Below are 12,187 nucleotides of genomic sequence, written 5' to 3' on the forward strand. Positions count from 1 at the left end.
CAGTCACGTCACGACTAAGTATTTTTGTTCATATTTTTCACCATGATGATTGATTTTTAGTACTTATGTATGGAGTTGGAAATTAGTAAAAGCACAGGTTACCAAGGCAATATGTAGAAGACATGCGATAGAGCAGGGACTCCTCAATAGCCAGCCAGAATGTTCTCATGTAGTGAAGTGTGGGCTGTTGCTTAAGGCCTGAAATATAAAATATAAAATTAATGGCACAGAGTGTTTTATTATCTTTGTTCTAAAATTTACAGTTTATAAATGAATGGTTGATTTACACATAAACTTTACTGAGAATTAAAATTGATTGATCTAGCTTTGTTAACCTATCTTTAAAAAGTGAGTGCAGCCCTAAAAATAGACTTGTTTGTGTATTTTTTTATGAGTGTATTGATTAATCCCAAAGAATATAAAAGAGTTTGAATCGCTCAATAACAAGAAACGCATACAGAACTTAACTTAAAATTTTTTTTAGGAATAGGAATGAGAAATCAATATAATTTTTAGTTTATGATCAGCTCAATTTGCATATTCAAAAAGGATTAGTATTCATGTTGTTCAAAGGTTTATTGAGGACATTTTCCATCACAATGGTAATAAACAATACACAACGTTTTGGGATCTGGAATCTGATCCCGTCCTCAGGTTTTTTACCATCGTGATGGAAAATGTCCGCAATAAACCTTTGAACAACATTAACTCACCATCACCAACAATGAACTTCAAACAAAGAATATTAGTATTCAATTTTACAAAGCCTAAATCCTCAATTTTTAAGGGTTTTCTCAGCAGCATTTGGAAATAGAAAAAATGCTGGTCCTGAATTAATCATGATGGAACAAACCTTACCTGTAGAAACGTAGTCAAACATATTGAACTGTGGCAAGTCCTCAGAATACATTGTAGCAGCTCCTTCGGCTTCAAATTGACCCCAAACAAGAGGCCAGTGCTGAAAACATAGGAGAAACATTGGTTCTGTCCCAAAACACAATGTTAGATGCATTGCCACCAAAATGTAAAATATCCTGCTTTCCTACAACATAAATTAGTTTTGAGTAACAAACAATACAAAAAACATCAGATTTAAAATGTTTCTTGTATTATTGGCAAACAATGTATTGCTCAAGATATATAGGCTAATAGTTTTTTCTCAAAAACTACTATAAACTGAAAATTTTATAGATTGAATTTATTACACAAAACTAATTAAATTTATTATTTAGTATTTATATTATCCAACCTGGATTGCATTCATATTTTTAAATCAGCATATTTCAATCCACACCTACCCAAAATTAAGCCCAACATAAAATAACATTTTAATTTCTTTTTGTATAGCAACTACTTATAAAATTTGGTATGTCCTGATATGAAATAGTATATTTCATTACTAGGACCGAAAGTGGCATTTTCCGTCGCGCGCCCAAGTTTTTGTGTGAGGCGAAGCCGAACATAGGGAACTCCAATTTCACGTGCGAGGCGAAGCCGAGTATGTGAGAGCTATTTTCACGTACGAGGTGAAGCCGAGGACGGGAATAATGGAGCAAGTGCCGGATAATAACTTTCGGTACGAGTTATGAACGATACTTTTCATCACGACGCAAAAATACACAAACACAGAATAGCAGACCTCAGTATATTAAAACAATTTTATTTCTCAATTAATTTGATTAAACATCAAAATAAAATAAAATCTTCTAAAAAGAAACCCACGTATATTTCTCAATAAATTTGGTTTAAACATCAAAATAAAAGAATAACACAACTTTTAAAAATACACACAGCTGATTAAAATCATTAAATTAAACCGTAACAAAACACTGGCGCGCGTAGTGAATAAATGGAGAACTAATTGAGAGCGAGGGAAAGTAAATTTAGAGCGAGGGAAAATCAGCTGATCGATTTTCCCTCGCCCTAAATTAGAGCTTGGGAAACGACTACTTTCATTGATATCAGCTGTTATCGAAAATAGTTACTTTCGTTAAGGAGTGATGAAAAAGGAAATACAGTAGCATGCAACTTCACAGTACTCCAATCAGCCACAGGGAGTTTCAGATAACACAGAAGATCTGATAATCAAGAGTATTACTGTTAATACTTTGTTTACCATATGTAGAAGGTAGAACCTGAGATGTATTGCGACTGACCTGGTAGTAGTAAAACTCGCCCCACGCGCAAGGTCGACCGGTCAACATAGGTATGAGGTTTGGGAATGTATTCTCCCCCACCTTGTTGAAGCCAAGCAGCACTGTCCCTTGCAGCGTGTCTGTGATGAAGCGATAAGACTGCGGCAGTTGACGCATGAAGTTGAGCCGAGACATGGAATCAATTCCGATAACAGCCACACTCAGCTCCCTGTCGTTCTGGAAAAAAGGGTTAAAGCCCATTAGTTTGGATTAGAATTTTAGTGTTAGGGGGCAGATGAGTTGTGTGGAATATAAGTCTGATAGTATGTGAATCTATATAGGGTGACGAAAAAGTTTGGAGACTGATTGATATCTTTTTAGCTAAATTTGTTAGAAAATTCAAACCTTTCACATCAATTTATATGTATGAAAGCTACTTTTTGCAAGCATTACCATTTTTTTGCCTTCACCAGGGGACGGCCCATGAGGAGTAGGTACATAATCTTTAATGTAAGCATAGGTTGGTATGCACATCATTTTAAAGGGTTAGTTAAGTGGAGTTCATTGCCGGAAACCGTGTCAAAAAAGGTTCATCCGTTACAAAATGGTGGCAGTCCAAATTTCTTGCGGAATATACCCGCACAAGCCTGTGTGGATGCTGTAATGGTCTGAGACAAAGGGCCATCATCCATCAACATGTGCCGGAAGAAAAATACAACTGAAATACTCAAAAGATGACATTTAACATAATACCTAGAATAGAATAGAATGTTTGTTTATTTTATCTTTCAGATCGGATACATATAATACACAGGTCACAATTATTGCACAACAAATTCACATTACATTACCTTAAAACTGGTAATTACCATTACCACAATTTATAATGTATACATTTACCGTCTTGTTCAAACAGTATAAGTGTAAATATATGTTTCAAGTGTTATTAGATGCATTTTTTATTTACTCTCTGTAAAATTAATAACACCTATTATGCTGATTAAAAAGTTATTTATCTTTACTTGTGTTTGAAAAACAGACAAATGTTCTTATATTTTAATTAAAGTTATAGGCCTATTGTAAATATTCTCAAAACAATGAATAAAGTTCAAATTTAAGAAAGTCCATTGTACTGTTTATTTACAGATTCAGTAACCTCTGGCTGGTTGAAGAAGACATACATATTTTACATACTTTATTAGGGATTCTTAGATTTCTATCCAAGATAACTTTTAATCAGTAATTCCCTGTTTGAATATGGATTTTAAACCAAGCACCTAGTGGACTTGTTATAGCGTTACCACCATAGCCTTTTTACTTACCCTAAATCTCCGGACAGTCTCGTTGCGTTGAGCGAAAGCGTGAAAATTGGAGTATGTGCGGAAACCTGCAAAGTTTTGACATTCTACGTAGATAAAATCGGAGCGAGGTCTGTCTCGACCAGACATCTGTATTTGCTTGCCGTATATGACTTTAAAATCATCCTCAGGAGGCCTGAATATCTCCTAAAAATAATAAAATTATGTAGCAAAACAAATGTGTAACACCCACAAATGTTAAGAACCAAAATATTATGGGATGTTTAATATCTTAATATATTTAATTGATTATAGTAAAATGCTGCATACTACCCTCAATGTTATAAATAATAATGCATGACGAACTACCATCCTTGTACAGAACATTATAGTTTTGGATAGCTACATCAGCTTTAATTATCCATTTAATTTACCTTCTTGGTGGTTTGAAACTTAAACCAAGATCTTTGTGATTATTGGACTTTTAATCATCGATTCTAGTTAATGGATCAGCTGATCATAGTCAATAACAAGGTCATTATTTAATTAGTACAACACTAACCTTGCAGTCCTACTGTATTTGCTTTGAAATACGAGTGCAATCACAATCCCTGGTGAGTTGGAATTGTATGAATTTTATATATATGAGAAAAAATCCATCTCATGCATCAGTATTCTTTCACATTATAAGCCCGAGTAAATGCTATTTATATTCCCTGATAGTTCAATGTCATTCAAATGGCTATGGTGAATTGTACCTGATTAGACAATCTACTTTTCCTGACCATTATTTGTAAGTACCACTCACACAGTATCCACCCTAATATTTTTTATTACATGCATGAAACGTATGTCTCTAAACAATCGAGAATGTCTTACCTGATAAAAACAGTAAGGTGGTGATTCTTCGTCATATCCAGCCTCACCCAACCCAGTCTTGTTGAAACGCAAGTAGCCTTCCTCATCCATCAAAGTTAAGATGTTGCTTCTCGCAAAACAACTGTCAAGATATTAATATTAGATATTTCATAATTTTACATTCAAGGTAAACACTTTCTATTGATTGAATATGTAGTGCTTCTCCAGAAAACGTATGCTCTAGATTATTTCAATACTCTTAGCTTACCTGATGGGCTTAGCTATCTTGACTAGCGGAAGGATTGATTCATCGAATGGATGTAATATCGGAAACTGACAGGTCACCTCGGGATCTCTTTCGTCTGCGTAGAAGTCCTGTAAAATCATTCACTTGTTTAAAAACTAAAAACATTAAATTTGATAGTTGGTAAATGTGTATAGCAGTAGTTATTAAATAGACATAAAATGGTACAAAATGTTTAACTTTTAAATTTACCTAAAAAGCCTAATACAACACACTGTGAGTGATTTTTTTATGTGCTGACTTTGCCTTTTAACACGTTCGCTACTGAGCGTCGCATATATGCGACGCCACGGTCATTGCCACAGACCGAGGTATACATTTGAATCTTACACATAGACCGGCTGTGACTTGGATAACATTACTCACAGACCACGGGGGGGAAACCTGTAAAACGGTGTTCATCTACATTGTAATACGCTACAATCGTGTATGTAAATAATTTATTCTTGTTTTTTTGTATTTTTTATAACCTTTTGTTATGTCGCATATTTGCGACGCCCGGTCTACAGCGAAGACAATAGTAAAAATTAACATAGTTTTCTTGAAATAGACCATACGTCGCATATATGCGACAGTTCATTTTTTGTATTTTGAGGTGAAAGTAAGTAAAAAAAATTAGTTAAAAATTATTTAAGAACAGTTTATAACTGAACAAATATAAAAGCTACATACTGTAGGATAATTCAGTATACATACTGCATACATACATACAGTGATACAGAAAAGTAATGACCAGTTTTTCCAACTATCATATGACGTCACCAATCATCATATCCACAGACCAAGCGACGCAGTTGTGCGTCAGACATCTCTGTAGACCACTGCAGGGAATTCAGTGCCTTCAAATAGACCGTTACAAAGATATAAGCATTTTAATAACATTCAAACCCCGACGCAAATATGCGACGGCATTCTATTTTAATGTGACTAGCTAGTCATATGGGTGGAAACCAGGCCGTCGCATATGTGCGTCGCTGGTCCATGTGAATGAAAAATTTCGTACTATTGCAGTAGCGAACGTGTTAAAGTATTTCCATTGTACTGTAGGACACAAGGAATCTTTTCAGCGAATTAGCATTAAGAAACTAGTGTTTCTGATTGTGCCATAAGTAAAAGTTGGTTTTGTTAAGGGCTGTTCACACCAGTGTCAGCCGACGTCTTACTACACCTTTGGAGCTCTTAATGTTATTTAAATGTGGATGTTCACACCGGCGTATTAATTCGCAAGCGAAGGGGGGGTGGCAGTCGCTGCCGCTACACCTGCTAGCTACACAGGGCTCTCGTTGCCGAATATGCGTATGCCCACTAGCAGCCTGAGCTGTCACCGTCACCCTTCTAAAATGATCTAAACTTTTCAACATCATTCATTAGGCGATCCATTAAATGGTGAAATTCACCCAATTGGTTTCTTCTTTGACTAATTGGATGGATCCATTTAGCTCTTTGGGATGCAGAGTATAACAGCAACAGTTCGTTGTCACTATCACTGCCATCACATCACTCTACATCCATGGCAGAGTATCTACATTTGTAGGATCGCATCATGGTATTGAATAGGACACCATTACAGGATCTACTATGGGTGCAAGGTATGATCTTGATCTGTGAGCAGATGGGGTGTGGTGCTGGCTGGTGGAAGAAAAAATAGCGACGCCACGCCAGCTACGTAGCTAGTTGTAGCAAGCGATTTGAACAGTGCGTGGGTGACATATACCAAAGACTTAGTAGGAAGTCTGTCAACGCCGGTGTGAACAAGCCTTTAACAATTAAAATTAGTTAAAAACACAACAAAACAAAATCAACATAGTGTATTTTAAGTGCTTAAAATTGGGCCACTGAATTACCTTGTATACGACCATGGATTCCAATCGAGGCCCAAAGAACTCCTTCTGGACATGATGGACTGTTACAATTGCTGAAAAAACATAATGACATTGTTAAAAGGCTTAATCAATCTTTTTTCATTAAAAAGGGTTACTGGTATGTGATTTTCAAGATACCGGTTTCAAGGTACTGGAATATTAAGCCCTGGTGAATATTGTGGGAAAATTATATTTTCTAAATCTTACGTGAATTAAATTCAACATTGTAACAGTAGGTAAAGCAGATGATAGGTAGTTCAATTGTGAGTTAAACCGATTACTCTCTACCTTACAAAAGACACAAACTCTGAGAAGTCTGTCTGTTATGCTTTTTGTCAGCCATCTACTAAAATTTGTCAACACTTTCAAGAGTCTGCTATAAAAGAAAAATATCCTGAATCCAAGACCTCCAATTTTAATAGTCACCCAGCAAGAATTGTCAAATCAAAAACAGAAGCAGTGTATACTTGGCAATTTTTGCTCAGTTTTGATAGGAAAAGTTAGGTTCAAGGTGTCTTACCGAGAACAGTAAGTAAGATGAGGGCAGGTTCAAAGTGTCTTACCGAGAGCAGTGAGGAAGGTGAGGGCAGGTTCAAGGTGTCTTACCGAGAACAGTGAGGAAGGTGAGGGCAGGTTCAATAATGTATCTTTACTGAGAGCAGTGAGGAAGATGAGGGCAGGTTCAAGGTGTCTTACCGAGAACAGTGAGGAAGATGAGGGCAGGTTCAAGGTGTCTTACCGGAAACAGTGAGGAAGATGAGGGCAGGTTCAAGGTGTCTTACCGAGAGCAGTGAGGAAGATGAGGGCAGGTTCAAGGTGTCTTACCGAGAGCAGTAAGGAAGATGAGGGCAGGTTCAAGGTGTCTTACCGAGAGCAGTGAGGAAGATGAGGGCAGGTTCAAGGTGTCTTACCGAGAACAGTGAGGAAGATGAGGGCAGGTTCAAGGTGTCTTACCGAGAACAGTGAGGAAGATGAGGGCAGGTTCAAGGTGTCTTACCGAGAACAGTGAGGAAGATGAGGGCAGGTTCAAGGTGTCTTACCGAGAGCAGTGAGGAAGGTGAGGGCAGGTTCAATGTGTCTTACCGAGAACAGTGAGGAAGATGAGGGCAGGTTCAAGGTGTCTTACCGAGAACAGTGAGGAAGATGAGGGCAGGTTCAAGGTGTCTTACCGAGAACAGTGAGGAAGATGAGGGCAGGTTCAAGGTGTCTTACCGAGAGCAGTGAGGAAGGTGAGGGCAGGTTCAAGGTGTCTTACCGAGAACAGTGAGGAAGATGAGGGCAGGTTCAAGGTGTCTTACCGAGAGCAGTGAGGAAGATGAGGGCAGGTTCAAGGTGTCTTACCGAGAGCAGTGAGGAAGATGAGGGCAGGTTCAAGGTGTCTTACCGAGAACAGTGAGGAAGATGAGGGCAGGTTCAAGGTGTCTTACCGAGAACAGTTAGGATGATGAGGGCAGGTTCAAGGTGTCTTACCGAGAACAGTGAGGAAGATGAGGGCAGGTTCAAGGTGTCTTACCGAGAGCAGTGAGGAAGGTGAGGGCAGGTTCAAGGTGTCTTACCGAGAACAGTGAGGGTAATGAAGGCAAGTTCAAGGTGTCTTACCGAGAGCAGTGAGGAAGATGAGGGCAGGTTCAATGTGTCTTACTGAGAGCAGTGAAGAAGATGAGGGCAGGTTCAAGGTGTCTTACCGAGAACAGTGAGGGTAATAAAGGCAAGTTCAAGGTGTCTTACCGAGAGCAGTGAGGAAGATGAGGGCAGGTTCAAGGTGTCCTACCGAGAGCAGTGAGGAAGATGAGGGCAGGTTCAATGTGTCTTACCAAGAGCAGTGAGGAAGATGAGGGCAGGTTCAAGGTGTCTTACCGAGAGCAGTGAGGGTAATGAAGGCAAGTTCAAGGTGTCTTACCGAGAGCAGTGAGGAAGATGAGGGCAGGTTCAAGGTGTCTTACCGAGAACAGTGAGGAAGATGAGGGCAGGTTCAAGGTGTCTTACCGAGAACAGTGAGGAAGATGAGGGCAGGTTCAAGGTGTCTTACCGAGAGCAGTGAGGAAGGTGAGGGCAGGTTCAAGGTGTCTTACCGAGAACAGTGAGGAAGATGAGGGCAGGTTCAAGGTGTCTTACCGAGAGCAGTGAGGAAGATGAGGGCAGGTTCAAGGTGTCTTACCGAGAACAGTGAGGGTAATAAAGGCAAGTTCAAGGTGTCTTACCGAGAGCAGTGAGGAAGATGAGGGCAGGTTCAAGGTGTCCTACCGAGAGCAGTGAGGAAGATGAGGGCAGGTTCAATGTGTCTTACCAAGAGCAGTGAGGAAGATGAGGGCAGGTTCAAGGTGTCTTACCGAGAGCAGTGAGGGTAATGAAGGCAAGTTCAAGGTGTCTTACCGAGAGCAGTGAGGAAGATGAGGGCAGGTTCAATGTGTCTTACCAAGAGCAGTGAGGAAGATGAGGGCAGGTTCAAGGTGTCTTACCGAGAGCAGTGAGGGTAATGAAGGCAAGTTCAAGGTGTCTTACCGAGAGCAGTGAGGAAGATGAGGGCAGGTTCAAGGTGTCTTACCGAGAACAGTGAGGAAGATGAGGGCAGGTTCAAGGTGTCTTACCGAGAGCAGTGAGGGTAATGAAGGCAAGTTCAAGGTGTCTTACCAAGAGCAGTGAGGAAGATGAGGGCAGGTTCAAGGTGTCTTACTGAGAGCAGTGAGGGTAATGAAGGCAAGTTCAAGGTGTCTTACCAAGAGCAGTGAGGAAGATGAGGGCAGGTTCAAGGTGTCTTACCGAGAGCAGTGAGGGTAATGAAGGCAAGTTCAAGGTGTCTTACCGAGAGCAGTGAGGAAGATGAGGGCAGGTTCAAGGTGTCCTACCGAGAGCAGTGAGGAAGATGAGGGCAGGTTCAATGTGTCTTACCAAGAGCAGTGAGGAAGATGAGGGCAGGTTCACGGTGTCTTACCGAGAGCAGTGAGGGTAATGAAGGCAAGTTCAAGGTGTCTTACCGAGAGCAGTGAGGAAGATGAGGGCAGGTTCAAGGTGTCTTACCGAGAACAGTGAGGAAGATGAGGGCAGGTTCAAGGTGTCTTACCGAGAACAGTGAGGAAGATGAGGGCAGGTTCAAGGTGTCTTACCGAGAGCAGTGAGGAAGGTGAGGGCAGGTTCAATGTGTTTTACCGAGAGCAGTGAGGAAGATGAGGGCAGGTTCAAGGTGTCCTACCGAGAGCAGTGAGGAAGATGAGGGCAGGTTCAATGTGTCTTACCAAGAGCAGTGAGGAAGATGAGGGCAGGTTCAAGGTGTCTTACCGAGAGCAGTGAGGGTAATGAAGGCAAGTTCAAATGTCTTACCGAGAGCAGTGAGGAAGATGAGGGCAGGTTCAAGGTGTCTTACCGAGAACAGTGAGGAAGATGAGGGCAGGTTCAAGGTGTCCTACCGAGAACAGTAAGTAAGATGAGGACAGGTTCAAAGTGTCTTACCGAGAGCAGTGAGGAAGGTGAGGGCAGGTTCAAGGTGTCTTACCGAGAACAGTGAGGAAGGTGAGGGCAGGTTCAATAATGTATCTTTACTGAGAGCAGTGAGGAAGATGAGGGCAGGTTCAAGGTGTCTTACCGAGAACAGTGAGGAAGATGAGGGCAGGTTCAAGGTGTCTTACCGGAAACAGTGAGGAAGATGAGGGCAGGTTCAAGGTGTCTTACCGAGAGCAGTGAGGAAGATGAGGGCAGGTTCAAGGTGTCTTACCGAGAGCAGTAAGGAAGATGAGGGCAGGTTCAAGGTGTCTTACCGAGAGCAGTGAGGAAGATGAGGGCAGGTTCAAGGTGTCTTACCGAGAACAGTGAGGAAGATGAGGGCAGGTTCAAGGTGTCTTACCGAGAACAGTGAGGAAGATGAGGGCAGGTTCAAGGTGTCTTACCGAGAACAGTGAGGAAGATGAGGGCAGGTTCAAGGTGTCTTACCGAGAGCAGTGAGGAAGGTGAGGGCAGGTTCAATGTGTCTTACCGAGAACAGTGAGGAAGATGAGGGCAGGTTCAAGGTGTCTTACCGAGAACAGTGAGGAAGATGAGGGCAGGTTCAAGGTGTCTTACCGAGAACAGTGAGGAAGATGAGGGCAGGTTCAAGGTGTCTTACCGAGAGCAGTGAGGAAGGTGAGGGCAGGTTCAAGGTGTCTTACCGAGAACAGTGAGGAAGATGAGGGCAGGTTCAAGGTGTCTTACCGAGAGCAGTGAGGAAGATGAGGGCAGGTTCAAGGTGTCTTACCGAGAACAGTGAGGGTAATGAAGGCAAGTTCAAGGTGTCTTACCGAGAGCAGTGAGGAAGATGAGGGCAGGTTCAATGTGTCTTACTGAGAGCAGTGAAGAAGATGAGGGCAGGTTCAAGGTGTCTTACCGAGAACAATGAGGGTAATAAAGGCAAGTTCAAGGTGTCTTACCGAGAGCAGTGAGGAAGATGAGGGCAGGTTCAAGGTGTCCTACCGAGAGCAGTGAGGAAGATGAGGGCAGGTTCAATGTGTCTTACCAAGAGCAGTGAGGAAGATGAGGGCAGGTTCAAGGTGTCTTACCGAGAGCAGTGAGGGTAATGAAGGCAAGTTCAAGGTGTCTTACCGAGAGCAGTGAGGAAGATGAGGGCAGGTTCAAGGTGTCTTACCGAGAACAGTGAGGAAGATGAGGGCAGGTTCAAGGTGTCTTACCGAGAGCAGTGAGGGTAATGAAGGCAAGTTCAAGGTGTCTTACCAAGAGCAGTGAGGAAGATGAGGGCAGGTTCAAGGTGTCTTACTGAGAGCAGTGAGGGTAATGAAGGCAAGTTCAAGGTGTCTTACCAAGAGCAGTGAGGAAGATGAGGGCAGGTTCAAGGTGTCTTACCGAGAGCAGTGAGGGTAATGAAGGCAAGTTCAAGGTGTCTTACCGAGAGCAGTGAGGAAGATGAGGGCAGGTTCAAGGTGTCCTACCGAGAGCAGTGAGGAAGATGAGGGCAGGTTCAATGTGTCTTACCAAGAGCAGTGAGGAAGATGAGGGCAGGTTCACGGTGTCTTACCGAGAGCAGTGAGGGTAATGAAGGCAAGTTCAAGGTGTCTTACCGAGAGCAGTGAGGAAGATGAGGGCAGGTTCAAGGTGTCTTACCGAGAACAGTGAGGAAGATGAGGGCAGGTTCAAGGTGTCTTACCGAGAACAGTGAGGAAGATGAGGGCAGGTTCAAGGTGTCTTACCGAGAGCAGTGAGGAAGGTGAGGGCAGGTTCAATGTGTTTTACCGAGAGCAGTGAGGAAGATGAGGGCAGGTTCAAGGTGTCCTACCGAGAGCAGTGAGGAAGATGAGGGCAGGTTCAATGTGTCTTACCAAGAGCAGTGAGGAAGATGAGGGCAGGTTCAAGGTGTCTTACCGAGAGCAGTGAGGGTAATGAAGGCAAGTTCAAATGTCTTACCGAGAGCAGTGAGGAAGATGAGGGCAGGTTCAAGGTGTCTTACCGAGAACAGTGAGGAAGATGAGGGCAGGTTCAAGGTGTCCTACCGAGAACAGTAAGTAAGATGAGGACAGGTTCAAAGTGTCTTACCGAGAGCAGTGAGGAAGGTGAGGGCAGGTTCAAGGTGTCTTACCGAGAACAGTGAGGAAGGTGAGGGCAGGTTCAATAATGTATCTTTACTGAGAGCAGTGAGGAAGATGAGGGCAGGTTCAAGGTGTCTTACCGAGAACAGTGAGGAAGATGAGGGCAGGTTCAAGGTGTCTTACCGGAAACAGTGAGGAAGATGAGGGCAGGTTCAAGGTGTCT

The 12,187-nt window shown here is 42.2% G+C and overlaps 1 protein-coding gene across 2 annotated transcripts in view; it reads right to left on the reverse strand.

Moving 5' to 3' along the window:
* The window catches only part of LOC129001293 (uncharacterized), a 113,239-nt gene that overhangs the window by 3,603 nt on the left and 97,449 nt on the right, over window positions 1-12,187 (reverse strand). For both annotated transcript variants that reach the window (XM_054428541.1, XM_054428542.1), the window contains 7 exons: window positions 6,440-6,510; window positions 4,560-4,666; window positions 4,313-4,433; window positions 3,458-3,640; window positions 2,157-2,372; window positions 859-958; window positions 103-198 (listed from right to left, as the gene is read on the reverse strand). In XM_054428541.1, coding sequence (XP_054284516.1) covers window positions 103-198; window positions 859-958; window positions 2,157-2,372; window positions 3,458-3,640; window positions 4,313-4,433; window positions 4,560-4,666; window positions 6,440-6,510 — 894 coding nt within the window. The remainder of the gene's footprint in view (window positions 1-102; window positions 199-858; window positions 959-2,156; window positions 2,373-3,457; window positions 3,641-4,312; window positions 4,434-4,559; window positions 4,667-6,439; window positions 6,511-12,187) is intronic.

Source organism: Macrosteles quadrilineatus, unplaced genomic scaffold, assembly GCF_028750875.1.
Source record: "Macrosteles quadrilineatus isolate MER2022 unplaced genomic scaffold, UCM_ALF_1.0 Scaffold_8__2_contigs__length_117827958, whole genome shotgun sequence".
NCBI lineage: Eukaryota > Metazoa > Arthropoda > Insecta > Hemiptera > Cicadellidae > Macrosteles > Macrosteles quadrilineatus.